Source organism: Colias eurytheme, chromosome 19 (assembly GCF_061535395.1).
Source record: "Colias eurytheme isolate Ceu_HAF_F1 chromosome 19, ilColEury1 Martin Lab GWU primary, whole genome shotgun sequence".
Lineage (NCBI taxonomy): Eukaryota > Metazoa > Arthropoda > Insecta > Lepidoptera > Pieridae > Colias > Colias eurytheme.
Genome location: NC_142998.1, coordinates 1,219,617 through 1,247,469, shown reverse-complemented (window position 1 = coordinate 1,247,469; position 27,853 = coordinate 1,219,617). Strand labels below are relative to the sequence as shown.

The following is a 27,853-nucleotide window of genomic DNA, read 5'->3' as shown; positions in this document are numbered from 1 at the left end:
ACGTTTTTAAACATGCTTATAAAAATACATTAGTGAGTGTTAATTTTGTTGTTTTATTTGTGTAGTTATAGTGAAGTGAAGATGTCTTTAAATTCGACTTTCGAGACGTCAACTTTCTTCATCGATAAACAGTTTTGGGATTATTTCGATGGTTCTTCATCTCTTAATGTGACGTTTGAGGATATTCTGCCGCGGGACCAGGGGGTGGTGATCACGACGTATGGGATATTGATGGCTATAGGTGGTCTTGGGAATTTGGCGGTATTGGTGACGCTGGCCAGGTCCAGGCGAAGGAAGTCCAGAGTGGATCTGCTGATGACACACTTGGCTGTCGCTGATGTGTGCGTGACTTGTGGTGTTATACCTTTGGAGGTAAGTTTTCGGGACCTGAAAGTCAAATATTTATGTACTCAATTAGAGATGATACAGTAAATTAATAACATTAGACTTCTTCTAGCACTTTAGAATCATCATAGTTTTACCATTTCCGGGGTTCGGGAAGCATTTTCTACAGGGAATAATAAAAGCGAAATGATAATGATAAAAAATAAAATAATTGAGGAAAATCTTCAGTCAATTCATCTATTAAAAAATAATCATATCTCAGTAAAGCTTTAGGGGCTTCCTTGAAATATTTGTATGTGATTGTTTTTCTTATCTACTTGTTCAATGTTTTTTTGGTACTTCGGTACTTGTTCGGTACCAAAAGGCATCGCGAAATATAATATGTTTGTTAATTTATACTTTCTATATTATGTATTTCCCGAAAAACTTCTTTTTTGTAACGATAAGTTCTGTTCTCTGAAACGGCTCTATGATTTTTTGATATATTTTTATTTATTCGGCAAGTCTGTCAATCCATCCAGGGTTGTAGAGTAGGTATATTTCGTTTCATAAAGTGAAAAATTTCACCAGCAGAACTTTTTCCGAACAAGCAAATACATAATTATACAAATTCTAGCTGATCTGGTTTAAAAAATAACTATCGATATATTCTTAAACCTATCGATATCCTAATACACAACATTTACATTCAAATCGAGTAAAAAAAGGCATTTCTGATTAGAAAATAGCATGTTCCGTTCATGTTCATACTAAAACTTTTCTCAAGAACGACTCTATCTATTAAAAAAATACCTTTTATAGCTTAAATAAAAATATTTTATACCGTTATAAAGATTTAAAGCATACATAGGGATAGACAGACACAGCGATTTCGTTTTATACTATAGCTATAGCTATAGTATAAAACGAAGTATAAAACGAAAGTATAAACGAAGTTTTATACTATAGAAATAGCAATAGCCAATTTCTATATAAATATTTAATACTAGCTGTGCCCGCGACTTCGTCCGCGTGGAATAGTGACTGCATAGTAGTTACTACTTAACACACAATTATTGAGTAAACACGTCTTGAAACACGTACTATCATATACAACTAAATTATAAGTACTTACACATTATTATAAAGTTAAGAAATAAAATAAATAATAACACAAAAGAACTGTTAGTAAAATTTATTACTAAACTGAGCTAGGTATAAAACTTAGGTACAGAAGAGTTCAAAATTTCCAGGATGTGGTTATTCTCCCGCTCCCATATTCCTTCTACTTTCACAGACGTTCAACTTTTCCCTTTCACCCCTAGTAAATGGCAGAACCGATTTTGATCTAAACCATGTCTATTGTCTAATCATACCTATATATTATGTACATGTCATATCCTTTCGTTTGGTACTCCATTTGGATTATTTATCCCCACTATCACCTGTGCCCTATATGTAATAAACAGATTAACCAATTTTGATAAAACATGACTAATTGTAATTCACACGTCATTTGATATGCCGCTTGATTATATTATTTGACCACATTCGATTATTCATTCCCACTTTTACCGCTATAAATCAATAAATGGATGAACCGATTTTGCCTCATCATACTTCTCACGTCAGGTCATGCCCTTTCATTTGATATGCCACTTGGGTATATTATTTGACAACTTTTATACCTATATCCAATAAATGGATGAACCAATTTTGATAAAATATGTCTTATTGTACTTTACACGTCATGTCTTTCATTAGATACGTCACTTGAGTATATTTGATAAAATTCATTTATTTATTCCCACTTTTACCCCTTTATCAAATAAATGGATGAACCGATTTTGATAAAATTTGACTAATTGTTTCTGACATGTCGTCTATTTTCATTTGATATATCACTTGGGTATAACCTACATTAACAACCTACATTAACAACTAACATTCGTTTTTTTCATTCCCACTTACCCCTATATAATAATATAATAAACAACTAATGTAACAAAAAAACGCATCTAATTGGTATTACCCGTTAGCGAGCTACGGTGGCACAGACATACACGCAATACACACATAGCGGACATAACACCCCTCTTTTTGCGTCGGGGGTTAAAAATAATACCTACGACATAATTTCAAAGACCTTTTATATAGAAAATTTACCTAGAAGTAACCATAATGCTACATATTTGTGCAGGTTTTAGACTTATGAGCAAAAATCTAAATAAAGGTCCTTTGACCCCCCTACTACCCCCTCAGCATAACCACCCCCCCCCCACGCTTGGGGACTTTCGATATGATCATCTGGACATGTCAAGGAATAACTTTAGCGTATAATTTACGTAATAAAGTAATTCATGTATAAGAATGCCTTAGCAAATGTTCACCGTGATTACTTAAATGGTCATAACTTTTTTATTTATGAACCGATTGACATGAAATAAACACTAAATGTTAAATGAAGCTTACCACAATATATTAGTGAAAACCGCATCTAAATCGGATAAGCCGTTTCTGAGATTAGCGTGTTCAAACATACAGACAAACAGACAAACCGACAAACAGACAAACAGACAAAAATTTTTTTAACAACAGTTTTGGGTTTGGGATCGATTTAGTAATAACCCCTGCTAATTTTTTTTTACATATTTTCATTGTACAGACACCACTTTTCTAGAATTTTATTATATGTATTGATGATAATAAATGCGAAAGTAACTGTCGGTATGTCGTTATTTCATGCTTTTATATCCGAAGAGGGATTTCCACGAATTATGACATACATTATTGTTAAAATATACAATATGTAGGTTCCATCTTTTAAAGATGAAAAAGATATTTCATGTCACGAATTTCGGCTTATAATATAATCGTATCGTAATTTATATTATTAATGTCGATTATTATGAAATTCGACTGTCTGTGTGTCTGTTTCTTCTTCAAGTCTCAATCATTGCGCTGCTGAACCGATTTTGATGAAGAGATAGCTTGAGACCTGAAAAGGACATAGGATAGGTTTTATTCCACGAGAATAGGAACTAAACTTAAATTTTCATATATCAGCTGCTATGCTAATATTATATAGCTGAAGAGTTTGTTTGTTTGATTGTTTGAACGCGCTAAACACAGGAACTACTGATCCGAATTGAAAAGTTCTTTCGGTGTTAGATAGCCCATTTATCTAGGAGAGCTATAGGCTATATATTATCACACTAAGACCAACAGGAGTGGAGCACTGCGGGTAAAACCGCAGGGCACAGCTAGTTTGCTATATTTTTAACTGACAGTTTAGCTAAACAGAACATAATCCACAAGTTGTGAAACTGGGCATGAATAATATAAACATCATCAATGTTTGTGAGTACTTAATCTACTAGTTATTACTAGTAAAAATGTCACCAGGCGATGCTTTATCATTAGGGTGCTTTTTCACCAATAATGTGCGAAGATGAGTAGCGAATAATTTTTTTGTAAATAATATCGTTTCAAACGCTTAAACGCTTCAGACTTAAAACTAAATGAAGGATATGATTGGTTACTTACAAACACATTCCTCGCTATACACCCTCGCACATTATTGGTAGAAAAGCGCACTTATCAAGAGATTTGTGAAGATGTGGAAACTGGAAATATCTCATCATAGTATCGTGTGGTCTGACGTATATTTTGCACATATCAAAGGATAGCTTTACCCAATAGCTGGATTACACTTGTCATTGGCTTTATTTAGGATATCAAAATTAATATTAATTCAATTCCTAGTTGTGCTTAGCTTACTCTTATTATAAAGTTATATAAGTATTGAATAAGGCAGTTTTTAACTTTTGAAATGTGATTCAATTTATCGTTTATTTAGTCAAAATATCAAAACATCTAGGTACGAAGATAAAAGCTTTGATAAATTTATAAATTCTAAATCAAGTTTTAAAAAGTTTGAGCTACAAAGATTATAAAGTTTTTTCTATTCTATTTTAAAATTATTCCGATATTTTAAATTTTTTGAATAACAAATATCCTATCCTACTAAAAACTAATATTATAAATGCGAAAGTTTGTGAGGATGTGTGTGTGTTTGTTACTCACGCAAATACTACTGTACCGATTACAATGAAATTTAGCACACATATAGAGGGTAACTTGGATTAACACATAGGATAGGTTTTATCCCGGAAATCCCACGGGAATGGGAACTATACGGGATTTCCCTTGAAAACGCGGGCGAAGCCGCGGGCGGAAATCTAGTCTTTCTATAATACAGATAACAAAGGAGAAGGTGAACCGTAAAGTTATAGACGAAAAAGCCAAGAGAATTATCAGTTTTTGATGCTGGGAATTTCTTTGTTTCCATTGTTCCGTATAAAACAGATTTCTGCTTTACTGAATATATGAGCCTTTGGCTCCGGAGTTTTGTTCATTCTAAGGTGTATTCGTCGTCAGTTAAACTTGAGAACAATTTGGCTTTTCGATACCTAAAATATTTTTATTGATCTTCTTCTCGGTTTCACTATCACTATCACTATCGTCGCTTCACTATAAGTCGCTTTCACTGTCCCTATTTCCCTATGTCTCTTTGTTTGTCAACGGATTTTGATGCGGTTTTTTTTAATAGATAGAGTGATTCAAGAGGAAGGTTATAGTATATAATTTATTAAGTTTTTATAAAAGCGGGCGAAGCCGCGGGCGAAAAGCTAGTTATCGATAAAGAATGACTATCGGTGAAAATGTAGCTTTGTAAAACATTCTTTGGACGTAAGAGTTTGAATTAAATGGTAACAATCAATCATCCTTTTTAATATATAAATACCTGGATACAGCTTCTGCAGCATATTTTATTAAAATAAACTCAAATAGCAAAATTATTTGTTTTATTTACAATCACAACGTTAAATCGTTCGATTTATAATATTTTCTTCGACATTTACACAGGAATACGATTTAATACTTATTTGTAGAAAAAAGGATATGAAGACAGATGGTATTCAATTCGTTTTATTGGGCTCAGGATTCGTTTATAGGCCATTGGATGTCGCTAAATTGACATGGCCAAATCGGACTACTATCGTATTTTATGATATTGAATTACACATAATAGTATAACTATTTCTTATACAAAAAGATTTAGATGCAACTTTTATGATAAGAACACGTGAATTAGAGACAGGCAGACGGACTTTCGCATTTATAATCTTATTAAAAGTATTAAGATGAATAATAAGAGAAAATAACAAGGCAAAACAATGAAAGAACATCAAAAGGATATTATACCTTAATCCTTCTGAAGACAAAACAATACTTGTAATAATTGTGTAAACAAGTATTTATAATGTACATCTTCAATATTGTCTGGGTGTCGTGACTGAGTTCTGTTATGAATAAATCTTTAAATATATAAAACTCAAAGGTTTATTGACTGAGTGTAAACGTGATCTATCAACGCACAGACCAAACCACTGAACGAATCGGGCTGAAATTTGGCATATGTGAGGATTAAAATTTATCGTTACCACGCAAGCAAAGCTGCGGGAAACAGCTTGTTTTTTATTGAAATATTTTATTATTATAAATTTATGAAATTGATTATTATAATAACCTCAGCGATATCGGTGTACACACATAAACAAAATATACCAGCCAAATTGAACACCTTTTTTTGAAGTCGTTTATAAATTAGTGAATCCTAATTGATATCAGTAAAAATATTTTAATCAATACTGTGTTTATTAAATAGCCTATACTGACTATACTGTCTGTTATCTGCTAGTAAAAGTCAGGTTAAAATTGATCCAGCATTTTCAGAGATTGGACCGGACAAAAAAAAACCGGCCAGGTGCGAGTCGGACTCGCGCACAAAGGCAAAAAAGTACGAAAAATAATTAGTATTTGTAGTTTATTGTAGTTGTTTGTGTGTATAGCGGCAATGGAAATGCATCATTTGTGAAAGTTTCTGTTATAAGTTACACAGCCTGGAGACAGACACGCAGACAGACAGCGGAGGCTTAGTAAGAAGGTTCCCGTTTTACTCTTTGGGTAGGTACGGAACCCTAGAAACAGAGCTTCTATTATTATAGGAGCTTTGTATTTCCATACATTACTTAAAAAGCGTATTTTATTGATTAAACGTCGGATTGTACGTGATTCATTACATGTTTAATCTGTGTCATAGGCTTCACAAGGAATTTCTTTTTTTATATTTTATTGTTTTTTGAATACGCCTTTATTTATTTCACCGGTCGGAGTCGGAGTCGGTTACATATTATAAACATACAAATATGTAACCGACTCCTTACCGAATGAGGTATTTTATTGCGTTACATAAAACGTCTTGATTTTGATTCTACGCGATAAAATGTTTTCAAACATTATTTTCAATTACTCTTCAATTGTTTCCCTATTAACTGAAAATTGTCCAATTAAACAACAAAGACATAAAAGAGTTACAAAAGGACGGAAGTAATCTTAATTCTATATGTATCTAAGGATAGCAATCATGTAAACTCAGATACAAAGAAAGAACAAACGAGTTATATCAAAATTGCTGTTGCTGTTGTTGACGACAACTGTAAACGATTTTCATTCATTTGTCGTGACTCGTGGTAAGGAAAAAAAGACGTGTGGCACTCGGGGACTGCCGCGGTAAAGCTATTGCACGCTATGCCTTCAAGCCACACCTCCGTGCCCGTCGGAGTGGGGAGCGTGAGGTTTTTCGTTACTAAATTTCTGGATTCGGTCCCCGCGCTCAAGGCCCGCGATAGAAGCTATGCAATAGCTTAATAAAAAGCCTAAGGAGTTGCTGGAAATGCTCATATATTTGTGGAAGTTGAAGGAACGATTAAAAAGACATACAATGTAGCTAGTCAATATGTTTGTATTGATTCGTTTAAATATTTGATTGTAAGTCTATGGAAAGAAGTTAATTGTACTTATTCCATTGTAAATTTTAAGAATAGAAAATATATTTCTATGATAATAAAATGTATTTAACTGTTGAATCTATCATTTATCAGACTTTAATTTTTTTTATATATAACCCATCAAAATACTCTTCAAAATATGATATTAACACATAACCTACTATTCTTACTACCCTCTCTCTCTCTCTTGTCGGTCCCTCATGTCTGAGGATCGTGGTCAGCATCAGGGTTGCATCTGGAGCGGATGATTTGCCTCCACCGGTCTCTGTCCATGGCGTCTCTTACGACCGGACCGTGTAAAAATTAGTGGCAGATGAGTTCTTGATTTGGTCTGTCCATCGTGTTGGTGAACGACCACGCGATCTTTTTCCCTCCGTGTTCCCATAACCACTATCACTCTCCACCTTTTCATCGCCTCTGCGTATCGTGTGGCCGAAGTATGACAAGATGCATTGTGGGCATATGGTACGCATCTTACTTCTTCTACCCATTATATGAATAAGTCCAGGCATCTTCACTAAATCAACAGGTTTCCAAGCTAAAGCAACCTTAATTGTACGGCCAAACAAAACCGACCTACATTGGCATAATTAAATGCTTCGCCAAATAAACGCTATTATTTTTAGCTTCCATTACTTCTGGAAGTGATTTTGAGTCCCTCGTGGGCAATAATGTTGGAATATGATCAAAATAGCCCTTGAAATTGTTACTTCCTTTTTCGAGAATCAGGATGCGTTTATTGTTTATACACGTGTTAGTAATTTTCCAATAATATCGTCTATGTGTGTAGGAATATTATTTCCTGCGAAAAATAAATTATTTATTATCTATGGAATGACTTTAAGAATACACATATGAAATTTACAGAAAGACATATCTATAAACGGCCTATATAATTTGATGCCGAAATAATATAACGCAACGCAAATATCTACGTAATTGTAAAAGTTTCAAATAAATTAATATTTAGATCATTAGTAATCTCCATTAATTATTATTATTAGAAGCTCTTCATCATCCAAATAATTGTATGGACATTTATTGATAAAGTTCTATAAAAATATAGGTACATCATTCACGACTGAAAAATTCTACTCAATTCTTTTACTAAATTACAAAAAATCTAAATTTGCAATAAACAAAACAATTATAAAATTGTACACTTAGATTGTACAGTTTACATTGAAACGCAAATAAACAGCTAGGTACCTCGTTATTATTGAGTATTGTTAACCTTCCTCCAGTTATCATCTCCTTACAAACTAGGTTAATTCCCTTCTCAATAATAGACTTCGAAGAAAAAATCATAACGAACCCGGTATTGATTCCTTTCTACTTTCACAGACATTTATGCAATAATTGATATTTAAAATACATAGAGTAAAGACTGATGGTTATAGACTAAAGATTATAGATACATATTTCTACAAAAGAAAAAAAAATAGCGCGGGAACATTCTTTTTGACACAGATCTGTTGTACTAGATCTGTGCTTTTTGATATTAAAAAAGAATTCGAATTCGGCTATTCTTTATTCAAAACTCGCAATTCGATTAAACATGGTTCGTGATAGGTCGACCTTATTTCGTGTTGTTTTAAAATATTTCAAATAATTGTCCGTTTTGAGTGGTTTTGAACTCTCCTAAATAAATTTGATAACAAGGAAATTGGTTTCGTATAATAATTAATAGTTCGTAAAATCTTTTTGAGGTTTCCTAGTAATGATTCCGACTTACTGGCTTGTTTAACTTCGCAATAATTTGTTTTGAAATGAAATATTTGATTGTGTGTAGGATGTGTGTAGGATTATGTTTTATATATGATATTATACATATATACTTGATGAATTATCAATTTATTATTATTATTTGTTATTCTAATAGAAAACGTTTTAACTGGTGGTATTTATTTCGCAGAGTATTTATACTACATATTTACTTATATTCGCGTAAAATTAACATTTTCCTATATATCTGACAGTTGAAATCTAGAATCCTCATAAATAACTCCGGTGTTATTTTCCGAATGATATTTAATAAATAAATTAAACGAAAGCTCTATACGTTATATTTAATCAGAATTACTGTAAGGATAATAATATTGTCTAGAAATTTCGAGAACGTCTGTCTTGTATTAGTGTTGTTTACTCAACTCATTTAACGATTCATTGTGTGGAAAATTAGCTGTCTTAAAAACCTTTGTATAAGCTCAATGCAAATCTTATTTTTAGTTGTGTATTTCTAAGTAATTTACTGTGATTTTACTTTATTTATAAAATATAGATAAAGTTAAAAGAACTTCATTATCGGTAATTGTGAAATTTGTTTTTGTACTGCGTAAGATTTTGTTTGTCCCTGTGTTTTTATAATCAAATTGTATTAGCGTATCTGTAGTAAAACGATTTATATTATTACACATTTTTAAAGTTTAATAGAGAACAACTGATATTCCTATACAGTTTTCTTTTGTTTCCTTTAACCAAATCCAAACCAACAATAATGTTCCAAATGAACAAAAGTAACATTTGTATGTTATACTAGCGGTCCGCCCCGGCTTCGCCCGTGGTACATGTTTACGTTTTCTCTACATAAAAACCATCCTCGTACTTCAAGGTATATAATATAAAAAGAATTATCGAAATCGGTTCAGCCGTTCTCGAGTTATGCGCTTACCAACACATTTTGCGATTCATTTTTATATATAAGATTTAGAACGGTATTAAACCTCTTTGGACTAAAAGCGCGGTAAACCCTCTCATTCGTAAATATGTATACGTATCTACTAGTGTTCTCCATAGTTTTAATGTCAAACGAGAAGTAATTTTGTATTTGATATGAAACATTTTGCATTTTTAATTAAAATTTGATGCTCTTTATAAAATATTTTATTTCATATTCATTTTAAATATGTGTCACGTGTTTATTAAGTATCCTTATAACATAAGTATTCGTCCCTTTGATGATTAATTAATATTTATTCTGATCACTGATGAGTGATGTTTAACCGTGATGTCTTTGTGTGAATAGGATCAATGATAATATTAATTATATTTTTATTATAAATTCTGGTATCTTTTCGACTTTTACAATTTACAATTTTCGGTGATATAAGTACATACAATTAGAATGGATCTTCTTAAATAACCAAACCTACTATTGCCTACATTTCAAAAATATAACTTTTGCAAGATGTAACATAATTTTACAATTTTCACTTTCCTAATTAATAAACAGAAACAAAATATCTATCTATATTATGCTATTAAACATCAAATCTTGACTAGATGCTTCCTATCCTTGTCCTGTCAAATACAGTAAAGCTCCTTTGTGATGGTTTTCCGTTATTAGCACTAATTTCCTAGATCTAGTTAGCTGATATCTTCGTAGATATTTTCGTTACGTTACAAGGCTGGTTATTTTAAGACTCTAATTGTACATTTCATTTATAAATAACTAGCTGTCCTCCCACTTTGTATAATACTTAACAAACTACTAAAACCTGCCTACAGAGTATAAAAATAAAAAAAATACGTGTGGCACTCGAGGACTGCCTCGGTAAAGCTATTGCTATTGAAATATATATATATATATTGCTATTGCATCGCATCGCTGTACCTGTTGGAGCGGGAGGTGTTAGGTTTTGTCGTTACGGAATTTTTACATTCGGTCGCCCCGCTCAAAGTCTGAGATAAAAGCTATGCAAAAGCTTAAAAATTATTTAAAACAAAAATACCTAGTTTAATAAAATACCTATCATAAATTATTGGTGTAAGTGTGTAAATTGTTAGAGGAACATGGTAATATTGAACGCTTATAATAATTTAAGCTTATAATTCTCAGAATTTGTAACATCCTGTATATTTAGCTCAAAGTAACCGCTAAGCGCCTGAGATGCTGAAGATCGAGTAGGTATATTAACCGGAAAGTTACCTTCGGATTACTCGAGTAGTTGAACTTTGATAAGATAATACAGTGTTGTCTATAATCTATTAATATTATAAAGCTGAAGAGTTTGTTTGTTTGAACGCGCTAATCTCGGGAACTACCGGGCCGATTTGAAAAATTACTTCGGTGTTAGATAACCCATTTATCAAGGAAGGCTATCTAATACATATTATAAAGGCGAAAGTTTGTAAGGATGTATGGATGTATGGATGTATGGATGTATGGATGTATGGATGTTTGTTACTCTTTCACGTAAAAACTACTGAACCGATTACAATGAAATTTAGCACACATATACAGGGTAACTTGGATTAACACATAGGATAGTTTTTATCCCGGAAATCCCACGGGAACGGGAACTATGCGGGTTTTCCTTTGCAAACGCGGGCGAAGCCGCGGGCGGAAATCTAGTCAATTTATATTTAGATGTCCCGTTTAACATTAACTGAATGAAAACACTGGAATCAATTTACTCAGAAATCTATTATTATAATATTAGGTACATGGCTCTGCGAATTATGTCCGAATTATGCAAAACGTCTAGGCTTTTAATTCGGTTAGAGCAAATAAGATACACTAAAAGAAAGAAAATGGAATTCATATATTAAATTAAAGGCATTATCCATACTAATACTATAAATGCGAAAGTAACTCTGTCTGTCTGTCTGTTACTCAATCACGCCTTAACTACTGAACCAATTTGCATGAAATTCGGTATAGAGATTATTTGATACCCGAGAAAGGACATAGAAGAAAGAAAGAAAGAAAGAAAATACATTTATTCGGCAATCAGTAAGACACAATCATCACAAAACATTAATAAAAGCAAAACAAAAACATACAAAAAAGAAATGGAAAACAATAATAAAATAAAACAAAAAAATAAATCAATGTAATATGAAAGTGCCCCCGTATCGCCAAAAAGGACCAAGTTCAGCATGTGCCAGGCATAATACTATGCCTGGCGCTGGTTTTCAACAAGATCCCTTTAAGATCCGACTCACGGACGTGAGACGACGCAATGATAATAATAATTAAAATAGTGTTTATAATAAGTAGGTAGTGCATTTTGAGTGTATGAAAATCATATATATAAATAGGATAGGATAGGTTTTATCCCAGAAAGCCTACGGGAATGGGTTTTTCTTTGAAAACGCGGGCGAAGCCGCGGGCGGAAAGCTAGTAAGGCTATAAATCATCACGCTAAAACCAACAGGAGGGGAGTCACGCGGGTGAAACCGCGCGGCGCAGCTAGTTGTGCTTGTGAATAAGAACCTGAAAACTGTTCAAAAATTTTCTTGCAAATTTCAAAAGAAACTTTGTTAAGAATTATAAATCACTTCTAAGCAACGAAAAGGCGTTTCTATACTTGAACAAAATGTTTAAATTCTAAAGAGTTTTCTTTGTGAGAGATCGTTCAATTTATAATAGAGATATTCCAGTTTGATTTATTTACAATTCTTTTTGAAGTGAAACTTCTTTATCGGGGTTGGACAAAAACTTAGTGTAACATTTTTGCGTTACGCCGTACGCGTGACATTTTTGCGTTACGCCATACTCGTGACATTTTTAAGGTCATAAAGAAGTTTCACTTCTTACGTGTGTACCTAGAGTACACACGCACACATTTTTGAAGTGAAACTTCTTTATCGGGGTTGGAAAAAAATTTAGTGTAACATTTTTTCGTTACGCGTGACATTTTTCCGTTACGCGCCATCTTTTTCTTAGGTAGGGACCGCGCGTGATTCGACGTATTTCTGTAAAATTGCATATAGTAAATTATTTTTTGAAAAATAAGGTCATAAATAAGTTTCACTTCTTACGTGTGTACACTAGTGTCTAGTACACGCACACATGTTTTTTTGATTAAAGAAACATTATAATAATATATTGATAGAGTTTACTTTTATACCGTGGTTTCAAAGAATACTTCAATCTGCTAATAAAAAATTCTCTTTAAGTGAAACTGCATGGAAAAGTGCTTCTAAAAATTAGCTAGTTAGGTACTTATATATAACATTCACGAGTCACAGTATTTACCTATACCTGTATTTCTTAGAATCCTTTCAATTTTTGCGATATTTTTCGTGTATGATATTATAATCGTGTTAACTAGTTGTGCCCCGCGGTTTTACCTAGTTGTATTTATATATAAGTAATTCAAGAAGAAGGTTTAAGTCCTACTAATATTATAAATGCGAAAGTTTATGAGGATGTGTGTGTGTGTGTGTGTGTGTGTGTGTGTGTTTGTTACTCTTTCACGCAAATACTACTGAACTGATAACAATTAAATTAAGCACACATATTATAGAGGGTATCTTGGATTAACACATAGGATAGGTTTTAAAGCTAGTGTTAATTAAGTTTTCTACAAAGAAAGGAAATTAAATGAAATACGTGTTTTATGGATACAAAGCGGGTGAAGTCGCGCGCCAAAGCTAGCTATTTATATGTTGTGTTGTAAAACTACACTTACATAATGTATTTTAACTCGTTTAATCATTTATGTTGCTCAATAAAAAGGAAAATTAAATATTTTTCGGAATATCACGTGTCAAAGTGAATTCATTTCGCGTGCCTCAAACTTTTGGCTTGATAGGTACTTGAGTAGGAAATGTTTTGAGTTTATTGTTTGACTCGCTTTTATCCTTCACTGTAGTAAATAAAAGGACAAAATTCGCTTTTTATCAGTGTTTTATGATGTGTAATTATTTCCCAATGTGTTTTAAGATGTGTAAGGTAAGACTTGGTTAGTGGAGATTAATATAAAAGCAATAACTTGAACCTTTGCCATGTAGTCGGAAATAGATTTCTTAGTTTATGCAACACAATAATAAATACCTTTTTTATAGCCTGGGTAAAAAATATAATGAGGTGGTTCGAATGGAATATTATTGAAGAATTGGTAAGGTTCAATTCAGTGTCACTATGGGCCATACTGAATTGAAAGTCACTAAATATCATATTATTTACCCACGTTTAAGAGTCGGCGCAAACAAGCCACCGACCACAGCCACTAGTGGCCAGCGACAGCCGACAGCCACGTATCACTTTCTTTTCATATAATATTTTGATAGACGCACCGCACACGTGTAGCCCGCACGGTGGCGATCACTCGCTAGTCTACAGAAGTGTCTGCGACAAAATATGTAAAACTAGCTGCTCTCCGCGGTTTTACCCGCGTGGCTCCGCTTCTGCGAGCTCTCCGCGGTTTCACCCGCGTGGCTCTTCTGTTGGTCTTAGCGTGATGATTCGGAGCCTATAGCCTTCCTCCATAAATGGACTTTCCAACACCTAAATAATTATTCAAATTGGACCATTATGTGGCCCAATATGTGACCAATAGTGGCTGTCGCTTGCCACTAGTGGCTGAGGTTGATGGCTCGTTTACGCCGTACCTTAAAGAATTAGGTTCCATTCAGTGTATCTATAGGCTAGCAGATATATGATTTACCCATAGATTTACCCACGTTTAAAAAGGACTAAACGCACACACCCACACATGTGTCAAGTCAATTACACACAACATTGTTCTGTCTATCGTGGGAGTGAAACGTGGTCCGGCGATATGGGCTTCGGTAACAAGAATTACGTGACCTTAAATAGATCTAGGTGTTAGGTAGAGTCAGGAAAGTTGATTTGACAGCATTTAGACTGAAAGGCAAAGGCTTATTTTGAAAAAGAATGTTTTGTTAAGCTAAGGAAGTTGATTTGACGGTATTAAGATTGATAGGCAAAGAATTATTTAGAAAAAAAGCTATATAATTATAACAAAATTATTTTTAACAAAAAATATGCTGCCTTCAAATTGCCAGAATTACCAAATTAAGTAACGCAAAGCAGGCGTCAGCTTTCAAATAAAAATTATTATCAAATCGGTACACCAAGTCAAAAGTTGTGAGTTCTGACAAATCCATACTAATATTATAAATGAGAAAGTAACTCTGTCTGTCTGTCTGTTACTCAATCACGCCTAAACTACTGAACCAATTTGCATGAAATTTGGTATGGAGATATTTTGATACCCGAGAAAGGACATAGGCTACCTTTTATTGCGAAATATGTACCACGGGCGAAGCCGGGGCGGACCACTAGTCCAAAATAAAAAAGAAACACAATCGAATTAAGTACTTCGTCCTTTTTTGAAGTCAGTAGAAAATGTTAATAAAGTAAATATACGAAGGTAAATATTATACAGAGTATGCAAAAACAAATAAATAAACACGAAAAAGAGAGCAATATGGAATCAGTATTAATGTTTGTTTAAGCAAATATGTACGCGGCTACTATACTGCATTTTTTTAATTTTATGTTATTATAGCTTATATTAAAAATTAATATCTATTATATTTTGGCTTTGTAAACGGCATTCTCTGTTTCTTAAAATTTAACAAGTTTTACATTTTATGTAGTTAGGTATTTCTATAAGAACTGTATCTTAAGTACATTATCAGAAGCTCTGTCAATGCTTATGTGTAACCTACCAACTTACTAAGTTCTTCCATTTTTACCTATATAAAAAATAAAAACCACCATTTATAATTTCATTTCTTTATTTTATATATTAGCAATCGATTTAAAACCATCAAAAATTATTGGAATTAAATGAATTACATATTTAAAAGAGACATATATAAACATTGTATTTGCAAACCTGAATACTTGTTAAAAACAATAAAAAGCAATTATTTTTCAAACCTTCATTATTTGCTTTACGTGTTTCATCCCTTGTTGATTGTAGGGATAATGTAAAGGCCCTTTAATCTCGCTTCTGTGAGCTGTGAAATATGAAATATAAGCTTATTCTGAAGTGTGCAAATATTTATTGTATACTAGCCTCTAGTTGCGGCTTCGTCCGTGTTGACCGGGAAATATGTATACTAACCTTTAGTCCCGGCTTCGTCCCTGTTGTCCGGGATAAAGTAAAAAGGCTTATAGACTTATGGGATTGGATTGAACAATTTAAAATATAGCAATCCATAAATTAAGGATTGTTAAAAACCGGTCGAGTATAAGTGTTTGAGTCAAATTGTAACAAAAAAAAGACGCGTGGCACTCGGGGACTGCCGCGGTAAAGCTATTGCATGCTTTGCCTTCAAGCCACACCTCCGCGCCCGGAGGAGTGGGGAGCGTGAGGTTTTTCATTACGCAATTTCCGGATTCGGTCCCCGCGCTCAAGGCCCGCAATAAAAGCTATGCAATAGCTTAAAATCTGATCTTTTTAAATCTCATGTATTAGCTAGTGCCCGGGATAACATTTAGGTATACTTTGAGAAAAAATAGCATGTACTATTCCAGGCTATTGACCGCCTCCTGGGTACAGTGGTTGACGCGTGAGCGTAGAACCGAGGGGTCCTGGGTTCGATTCCCGGTGGAGACGAAAAAAAAATGTCTCGGTCTGGCAGGACAGAAGACAGAAGGCTGATCACCTACTTGTCCCTAAAGAAAAATCGATCAGTGAAACAGATGTATGAATAATGCATCTGCCCCCTACCCCACTACGGGGACACGGGACTTCACTTTTTTTTATTCCAGGCTATAATAATATATATTTAATCCAAATGAGATATCTACAACTATTTTTGCGGGAAAGAATAACAAAAATTATATCCCACAGGCTTTTATGCTTACTATAAAATTCTTATAATAATAATATAATATTATGAGTATTGGAACCTTTGAATGAATCGGAATAATTAAATTTTCTCTGAATAAAAGACAAGTGATTTTAAGCAGAAGAGCCGGATTTCTTGGAAACTAATAAAGTGGACGTTTTTTTTATATTTGATAGTGATAATGCTTTACTGTAGCGATGATTTAGTTAATTACTTATTATTATTGTAAGAATTCACTAGAGTATTTTATTACTAAATATTAGTATTGAGTATTTAATACAAATAATTGAAAAAAAAAAATAGTTTATATGCGATAATCGTACGTCTTCTCCTGAATTTTATAAAGTTTTTTAAAAGTTTTAAACTGTCACTTACTTTTTTTTCTTTTTAGTCTGTGGCCTTTTTTATTTGAATGAAAGGAACGTTTTGGACTCAGGAGTCAGGACTCAATAATTAAATTATTTTCTCGTCATTTGAGACAAATATATGAATGTTAATGCACCTGTGAAATTATTAACGATAAACCCGTAATCCATTGGCCAAATAGATTAGTAATTAACCAGGTATTTGTTAAGTATGTTGTTGTTTGTGTACTAAATTGACACGCTTTGTGGCTCAATGTATTTGTGAATTATGTAGCACTATGTTTATTCAAATAAGGTGGATAATTGCCGATAATTTTAGCAATCCTATCCTATTAATTCTATCCTACTAATATTATAAATGCGAAAGTTTTTGAGGATGGATGTATGTGTATATGTAGTATGTACGTATATTTATTTCTCTTTCACGCAAATACTACTGAACCGATTACAATTAAATTTAGCACACATACACAGTGTAACTCGGACTAAAACGTAGGAAAGGTTTAATCCCGGAAATTCCACGGGAACGGGAGCTATGCGGGTTTTTCTTTGAAAACGCGAACGAACCCGCGGGCGGAAAGCTAGTATACAATAAGGTCACGTTTGCCTTTTTAATAACCAATTAATAAATATTCCACTTTTTACCTTTGTAGTTATTTTAAAAGAAATAGTAGGTGTTTCTTTTCATGTCCTATCTAATGGCGCGTCATCTAGCAATAAGTGACGCCCACAGAGCTTTTAAGAAAGAGTTCTGCGTCACTTCTATTCATTATTGAACTTTTTCTGTAACAATATAATATCACGGAAAGATGTCTAATATACGACGACGATACGATATTATAGCACATTTCATACTTAGGTACAAATTGGCTGATATTCAGGCTGATATACATAAATATAATTGTATTCTATTGACTGATTTTATTCTAAGAATACGTATTTATAATTTACTAGCTATTGCATAGATGGTTAGCATAATGTTATATCCTATACCTAGCCTTCCTCGATAAGTGGGTTATCTAACACCGAAAGAATTTTTCAAATCGGACCAGTAGTTCCTGAGATTAGCGCGTTCGAACAAACAAACTCTTCAGCTTTATAATATTAGTATTATAATGTGTGAATTATTTTTTATTAAATTATCGGCGTAATTACATGTGATTGATTTTCATAATAAAGTAATGACTGATTGCAGTTCACGCGGAGTTGAATTTAATTTTGTTTGCATGCCAAATGAGGTAAATGTGTAGAAATAAATAAATAAGCGCCTGTGATAGTTATGCTTATGATTTTTATTATAACTGATGATCTATTAATTATAAAACACGGATGTTCTATTATATGCTAGTTTCCCCTGCCTAAAACTCAATATAATTCATAGGCTGGCTCGCTAGGGAACTATTTTCTACTGTTGAAATAATTATTAGAATCCCACAGAGCAAGCAGCCTCGCGAAGTAATTGCTGCGCGAAGCAGCTGTGTCAGCGTGGACGTGAAAATTACGTGTATCTTTTTCCTGGGCCGAGCCAACAGGGAAAATGACAGTACATACCAATTTTCTTGATTAAACTATCGATTCGCGGGGCTGCTCGTTCTGTTAAGACACAGCTTATTACTTATTCTATACTATCTAAAGAAAGTATTATGAAATATATTGCACGCCTCATTACGCGAAGCGTTTGAGGTTGTGCTCTACTCTGAACACGTCAAGGCGAAGCAATTTTCTAGCTTTAAAATGACTCTATCGCGTTTATTTTCGTATAGACTTTTTGTTGAATTTTTTACATATTCCGAAGGATCTATAAAATGTATTATCAACATGTTTGGACATATTGTAGCATCGAACAATGAAATATTGGTAGGTACACGTAGGCGGCCGTGGGCGGACATAGCTATGCAATGAATGACTGGTCAATTGACTGCAGGCGTTGACAGGATGACAATGCATTAAGCTCGGTTATAATTCGATATCATGTGTTGCTGTTTATAAGTCGCAGTATCTGGTTGAATTTGCTATTTGATTAAATGATTAGCGCGTTCATTGAATGACGACATTTAATTGAATGACTAGGCCGAACGTTGATTTAACAAGCACCACTTAACATCCAACTAGTGAGTGGATTGTAACTTTTTGGCAAGGAATAAAACTACCGAATATGATTAAAATATTATACCTACCGATCCTGAACATTGCATATAAGGTGATTTTTTATTTACTTATTTAGAACATCATTGCCAATACAGGATATGCCTAGGCGACTAACACGAATTTCTTTCATATACAGATAGATAAAAACCTCCTCGTGAGTGACAAATGAATGATGAAAGTTTATTGAAGTGTAAAAATGTTTACGGCTTTCTCAAGCAGAACTATTAGTTAGGGCAATTTTCATATAAAATACTAGCTGCGCTCCGCGGTATCACTCGCGTGGCTCCGCTTCTGTTGGCATTAGCGTGATCATACTATGTAGCCTAGCCTTCCTCTTTCAAATCAGACCAGTAGTTTTTGAGATTAGCGCGTTCATACAAACAAACAAACAAACAAACTCTTCAAATTATTAGTATTAGGGTGCACTCACACACATCAGTCACCGTCAAGTCACCGATGACTGATCGGTGACGGTTTGTGTACGTATCCACAAACACCAGTCACCGTCATGTTGTCCGTCAGTCACGTCGCCGGTTTGACTGAATCATTGAACACATACATCAGGTTAGTGAGTGATTAGACGTGTGTCACGCTAGAGAACATGTAGCAATTGACGGTAGCACGACGCTGACTGAACTGAGACGTGACGGCACCGGGTGAGTGGGGATAAAAGTATGATACATGTATGGAAAGATATTTGACGTGCCTGACCGGGGACGTCACTGATAGATTTCGTGCCGGCGACTGTCGTGTGGGAACAGAGTCATACTAGAACTATTGATACATATTTTTTTTTAATCCTGTCCGGTGACGTGCCGTGACGGTGACTGATGTGTGTGAGTGCACCCTAAATATGTATAAATTGGAGGTATTTCTGCCACAACAGTTATATTTTGTTAGACTATTAATTACACCCGAATATTAACAGTAGTATGAAATGATCGCGAATTTTAACTTTCTAAAAGGCTAATGATTTAAACCTGTGTTTGTATTTTCCTTATTTTCTTTATTCCACGACGTAAATACTGTTTCAATACCGTGTTTTTATCAGAAAAAGTAAAAAGTCTTTTCACTGTCGTTTTAAACGTCCCAAAATAGCTCGTTACAGAGAAATCTGTTTGAAACAAAAGTGTTTTTCGTTCCTTTAAAGTCTTAGAGAACGGTTTTCCAGTGATACACGTGGAACAGCTTATGCTATGTACTGCATTGAGATAATATTAATATGGAGTCGATACCGCCTACACCACTTATGTTCCACTCAACATACGTCATGTGGCGTAACTGCACTCAGTCGCTTGCTCGCTCATTGGCGCGAACGTCACGCTCATTTTTTATTTGTTTTAAAGTGAAACGCATCAAATATGCCTACGTGTGTGTTACGATATTGCACAAATAATACAAATAATACGGAAAAGTGCAAAGGAATAACTTTTCAATCAGTAAGTAACTAGATAATAATTTTTAAAACTTAGTTAGAACAAAATTTTTGGCGGGCGACATTTTGCGTCATTTGTCATAGATTAAAAATTTAAGATATGACATTGGGCATGAAATAAGTGTTGTTATAGGTAAACCAGAATCTGATGGCAATTAGGGAAATCAAAATTTTGAGTGTGCAACCCTAGGCAAAATGGACTGAACGATCTTGATACTACTTATTTTTTATTTTGTCCTCAATATCATTACTAACATTACATAAGTGGACAATACTGTACTTAATAATGAGATATCCACTTAATATTACGTTGGTACATACTTACATGTATAATAATATACTTATACAAATTACTTTTATACGGGTTATACATATTATTATTTACACATACCTATATTTGTATATTCATTACCAGTATGCCATGTGAAAATATCGATATAATGATAATGTAGATCAAAACTGCTTATAATTTTTTTATAAAATAAAATAAAAATGCTCAATGCTCACCCACATCATATTGTTAAATTTCCTCTGATTGTTGGGTTGCCTGGTAGATATCGCTACCTAGCGATAAGGCCGCCCTTTGCTGTTTCTGTAGTATTGTCTTTGTTATATGTATTTTTGTATTTTCAATGCAATAAAGTATAATAAATAAAATAAAAATAAAATAAAAATAAAATAAAAATAAAATAAAAATAAAATAAAATTACTTATGTTTATTTTCGTAAGTATTAACAGACACACATTATAAAATTGACTTGGACAGCTTGGACTTGACGAATAGCCGTATTGGAAACTCCTGTAATAAGTTTTCATAAAATTATATTCTAATCAACAAACAATATTATAGTTACCTACATATATATTTTTTTTTAATTTATAGTATCAAAACGGGTAAGTCCAATTTTCCAATAAAATCTTCAAAATTGAAAATTGTGATGTGTTTGACCCTTCTTCATCGAATGTTTTTCTATACGTATTATAAAAAACACCTCTTGCTTGTGATCGCAGCGGCTTTTTCGACATTTTCGAAGATTTTTTAGACAAAATCTTAAAAATTATTCATCAACTGCAAAAAAGACAAATAATTTGACATCCAATTTGATAGTTGTCAAATAAGTTGCCACATAAAAATCTTTTATTTCTTAAATATAAATATGCCATCAGATTCTGGTAGACCTATAGTAATATTTGCTGGCGTATATTTTTATAGTATAAAATAATAATTTGACATATTTAGAAAAGCATAGACTGGTTGTTAATTGAAAAAAGGTGAAATCATGAAATATGAAAATCAATTACTTAATCACCAATTATTTTTTTGTTAATTGATTTTAATCAATTTTAATTGATATTGTATATAAGCTACTGACTTGAACGTATAATTGAATTATTATTTATTTATCTGCAATCTGCACTAATATTATAAAGAGGAAAACTTTGTTTGTTTGTTTGATTGTAATAAATAGACTCATAAACTATTGGACCGATTTTGATGAAATTTGGCACAGACAATCTTTAGACCCTGAGAAAAAACATAGGCTACTTTTTATTGCGAAATATGTACCACGGGCGAAGCCGGGGCGGACCGCTAGTTCAGAGATTAATATTTTTTCTATTCAAGGTTACCATGTCTGGGTCGTGAAGAAAGGGAAAAATGGGTAAAATTTGTCCAAAACAACCGCAGTGAAGAAACCTGGTTACCATCCGATAGAACTAGCGTCTGTTCATTGCATTTTCGCGATGAGGATAAATATACCACAAAAGCGGGAAGGCGTATTCTAAAGAAGTCTGCTGTTCCTTGTATTGATGTTAGTAATAATAATAAAATTTTACGGATTTGTACAACAAATAAAATATTATTTTAGCCATCACTAACATTATAATTATTATATTTATTTTAGCCGAAGGTGTGCTACAATAGTACTGGAACAATACAAGCAATTTCTGAGCCGGGAACATGTTCTGAGGATGATGAACTAAATATAAATAAACACAATTTTTACACGGCTTTTATTTTTTTTCTAAAAAAGGCTCAATTTGTAAGGAATGAAACTTCCCATAGCCCATATTGAACCTCCTCATCCTATATTATTATGCCAGATATTGTTAGCCCCACGTAGTAAAGTCAGTTTATATCTTTAATAAATATTAAGTAAGTACAAAGAAAATTTCAAGTCAACGTGCATGTAAGGAGTGGCACCCAATAAAATAAACAGAAAGAAACAAAGTGTCGCCTCTATAGCGGTGAGTCAGTGACATCGCATAATCTATGATTGTCTAGCCGTCATTCGCGCGCCCCGCGCCGCCATCTTGGCGCACAGATTTTGTTCGTGGTGTCTGCTCCATTATTAATATTATCTCAATGATGTACTGTGGATACGTTTGATATCGACCATTATCCACCATTATTAATCGCTGCATATAGCTTAGAACTGGTAGTGGTGAAAACGGATTCAACTTAGATACGTTTTTTATGTCGTGAGGAAACCGACATGTCGAAGAATCAAATTCGACGACATAATGTGTCATCCGCCAACCCGCACTTGGCCAGCGTGGTGGATGGTCTGTACCTCCATAAAAGGTCCGTGTCCCAGCAGTGGGAACGTATATGGGCTGATGATGATGTTTTTTATATGGCAGGAGGCGTGCTATGGATGACCACTAGTGGTATAGCTATGTGCACAGCGCCTGCAATTGATACATCGCATAGCTACTTTGCGGCAGCAGATCTTACTCGCAACACTACTCGTACAAAACTTATCATCAGTGGAAACGGTCACATAGGATAGCTATTACATTTTCGTAACATAGCATGTCTGGTGGAAAGGCACCCTTAGTCTTTGAACAAACAGTTTTCCAATGATACACGTGCTATAACTCAAAGCTAATCGCTTTCATGATATTTATTTAATTATTATAGCAAGGCTTTATTGGTTATTTTTATCTATAATTCGCTTTGCGTTGTTTTAATTGCACTTTTAGCACGTGTCATTTAATAATGAAATGCTGTTTAAACATATCATTTGTTTGAATAAACGATTCTATGATTAACTAGCTTTTAGATTGAAATTGAAAATTTATTTATATATTCTTCCTGTGAATGTTAATTCTAGAGTTACTTTTAGTTCGTTATGATTTTTATGTTATAAGACTGTCTTTAATCACATTTTTACTGTTGTTGCCTTCGAAGCTTATTACGTATTACATATTTGTGATATCAAGAAATTTCACCTCAGTTGACTAATTAAAAGCTAGTCGTAGGTATTTTTTTACTTCCCGTTATTTATGCATGTATGTATAAGACAAAGTAGATACGTTTTACTACAGATAATATATACCAGTAGTTATTATAGCATTTTCAACCCTAATTTAAGTTCAGTATAACGTATGTCTATTTATAATCTGTATCTCACCAAGGGCATACAATGTTAATACGATCCCATTCACTTTAGCAAGTATTTGGCAGATCGAGGGTTCATTATAAATGAAGGCTCTTAATTTCGCCGGGCATTCGATCTATGGTTACTGGAGCTTAAGGGCATTTAGATTATAGTGCATATATAGAAATTATACATACTATATGGTAAACTACAGAGTATTATATTAGATTATATTATATATTATGTGAGATATAACATACCGTTACCCGTAGCTTCGCCCGCGTGGTAAAGAAAATTCTTATAACAATGAGCTCTTCCATCGCGGTAAAAAGTATCATACTCTTGCCTCCCAACTATCTCCATATACAAAAATCAAACCAAAAATGACATATTTCGATATGAAAAAAAGACGAACAAATACACTTCCGCATTTATAGTAAAATTAAGTTAAATAAAACCGGCCAAGTGCGAGTCGGGCTCGCGCACAAAGGGTTCCGTAGCAGCAAATATAATAAATTACAGTTAAATCAACCTATCTCAAAAACTATAAGAGATACTTTGATCAAACCAAAAATCGTTGAAAGAGTTAATTAGCATGCATCACCTCTATTTTTTTTAGAATTTTATACCCCGTAGTTATAAAAATAGAGGGGGGGGGACATACTTTTTACGACTTTGAGAGCTGATATCTCAAAAACCGTTCACTTTAAGAAAAATGTTTTTTAGAAAACTTTATATCATTTTAAAAGACCTTTCCATTGATACCCCACACGGGTATGTACATCGAAAAAAAAAATTTCATCCCTCAGTTACATGTATGGGGGGCCCCACCCCCAATTCTTTTTTTTACTATTTAGTGTCATATTTTTGTAGCGGTTCATACAACACATATTCCCATCAAATTTCATCACTGTAGTACTTATAGTTTCCGAGTAAATCGGCTGTGACAGACGGACAGACGGACAGACGGACAGACGGACATGACGAAACTATAAGGGTTCCGTTTTTGCCATTTTGGCTACGGAACCCTAAAAACGATAAGGATTGGAATTTCCACTATATCTAGATAGGTCCATGCGTCTTATCTTTCTTCAATCGTGTTTTGCGTCCTATAGGATTATGAGAGTGATTAGAATTGAACTGCTCTTGCAAATAAACTGTTTTCTTAATATAAATTAGCGTGAGAATATTTGAATTTGTAGGTTAAGAATCTTAACTTAAGATATTTTTAAATAATTAAAGATGTACTTTTATTATATTACTAGCGGTGCGCCCCGGCTTCGCCTGTGGTACATGTTTACGTTTTCTCTACATAAGAACCATCCTCGTACTTCAAGGAATATAATAAAAAAAGAATTATCGAAATCGGTTCAGCCGTTCTCGAGTTATGCGCTTACCAACACATTTTGCGATTCATTTTTATATATAAGAACTAGCGGTCCGCCCCGGCTTCGCCCGTGGTACTTACTTACGTTTTCTCTACATAAAAACCATCCTTGTACTTCAAGGAATATATTAAAAAAAGAATTATCGAAATCGGTTCAGCCGTTCTCGAGTTATGCGCTTACCAACACATTTTGCGATTCATTTTTATATATAAGATAAGCTTGCCGCACGAATAGGCAATTTCATTAAATTCATTTTAATTTCTGTTCAATTTGAAAAAAGATGTTGACAAAAGTTTGAATTTAAATTTTCAAAAAACATTTTGTTTATTGTAATTCTCCTCCATTGATAAGTGTAAGCGCTTTTAAATATTAGATAACAATGTAATAGCTTTTTCAAGTTTCTGAACGATTAATATCTCGGCAACGGTGAATCTTACGAAAAAAGTGTTTAACAATTTTTATATTAAAAAGCTTAGATATTTTTATGATAAAACTTACCGTTTAGCTGAAAATTCGTTATCCTTTGGTGCTAACTTTGCCCTTGAATATTTTTATTTACATACGTCGCGTGGGTTTGATATGGGTATGTACATTATTTTCTTAATTATTTTTTTATATGTATAGGACAATTTTCACACACGGCATGATCTGTACCCATACTAAGCTTTCGCTTGTGTTATGGAAACCAGATGGCTGATAAACATACTGTATATATAATGTTAAATAAATAATTATATATAATATTTTAATATGTTGTTTCGACTATTCGTACAGATTTTCAGTCGTTACAGAATTTATCTTGAATTTCCATTTTCACCAGATTCTCTCGTACAAACATTACCGGAACTCGTATTAAAAAAGAAGAACCTAATTTGTTGTAGTTTGTAACTGCAACACGGAAGTAGGGTTGCCAACTCTTACAAAAAACATATTTGAACCGGATATAGAAGTTTTGCGTTGTTGGAAACTGCAATTTGTATACTTTTTTTAATAATATAATGTATTAAAAATGAAATGACATATAATATAATATTGTTGTTGGGACCCTTAAAATAAATTATGTTCGGTTCGATCTTCTTAAAAAATCATACATTTTATCTCTATTCTCTAGCAAAATATTCATATTACGTTATTTTAATAATTTCTTTGATATTACAGTTAGTCACATTCCTTGCTTGATTTTAGTAAGGTCAATGTCTTTACCGGACCTCTTTAAATATTTCAGATTTACCTTTGATCTTTACGAAGATAATATCATTATAATGGTCTTATATATTTTTCAATATTATCTCTCGTCCCTGAATAAAAAAGACGTGTGGCACTCGGGGACTGCCGCGGTAAAGCTATTGCATGCCACACATTTCTTCAAGCCACACCTCCGCGCCCGTCGGAGTGGGGAGCGTGAGGATTTTTCGTTAAGGAATTTCTGGATTCGGTTCCCGCGCTCAAGGCCCGCGATAGAAGCTATGCAATAGCTTAATAAAAAAAATATTTATTTGCCTTCTGTCTTAAGTGACTATACAGGCACTTGATAACAAAGTGGGCAGTGTTGGGCGAGTAGAGGCAATCACGATAAAGTAGAGGGCCGTCATTGTAGATGTTTATTCATATTTGCCGTAATTGCGGCAAACATCGACGATCGTTGGGCCAACGCTGCCCATTGTGATGAGGGCCCGTCAAAGTGAGGTGACATTTTATTGGATTCGACCACGATTCGACCAATTCCATTGTTTAAAGGCACACACACGCTACGCTACACCTGAGTCCATTTGTAAAGATAGACCTTAACTTGTGTGTGTGACCTTAACTGTAAATAGACCTGTGCAGTGTTTTGAGCCTACCTATGATTGGTTGACAATAAAAACAAATGAAAAAATAATAATCTTGGCCACATATTTTCTACAATTTGTAATGAGGAAAACAGAATACAACTAAGGAATCACGATCTCATATGTCTTTCAGGAGTCGTATTCGTTTAATATAGTGGGTAAGTTTTGTAAAAGCAAAAGGTCAGGGAAAAGTTTAGGGCAAATAATAATCGATAGTAAAGCTAAGAACAGCTTATGGGATATAATATCGTCGAATATGTATATGAAATACTAATTAAATAAGTTGCCCCAAGCCCCAAGCGGCCCGATCGGTCCCAGACACAATAGATTTTCTATTGTGTCTGTGGTTCCGGGGCCTGAGTTACTACGAGTTAAACTATAGAAGTAATTTAGCCCATAATCTTTATGCTTTGATAAAGTTAATCTGATAAATCATATACTAATACGTCTTATCTCCAGAGACATATTGCCTAAGGAATTAGTGATATATTTGCATGATTGGTTAAGGT

The 27,853-nt window shown here is 33.6% G+C and overlaps 1 protein-coding gene across 1 annotated transcript in view; it reads left to right on the top strand.

Annotated features, from left to right (window-relative positions):
* Positions 1 to 81: 81 nt before the first annotated feature.
* LOC149899946 (adipokinetic hormone/corazonin-related peptide receptor variant I-like) overlaps positions 82 to 27,853 on the top strand; it is a 63,802-nt gene continuing 36,030 nt past the window's right edge. The window contains exon 1 of the mRNA XM_090113370.1: positions 82 to 372. Within this exon, the coding sequence (XP_089969496.1) occupies positions 82 to 372 (291 nt within the window). The remainder of the gene's footprint in view (positions 373 to 27,853) is intronic.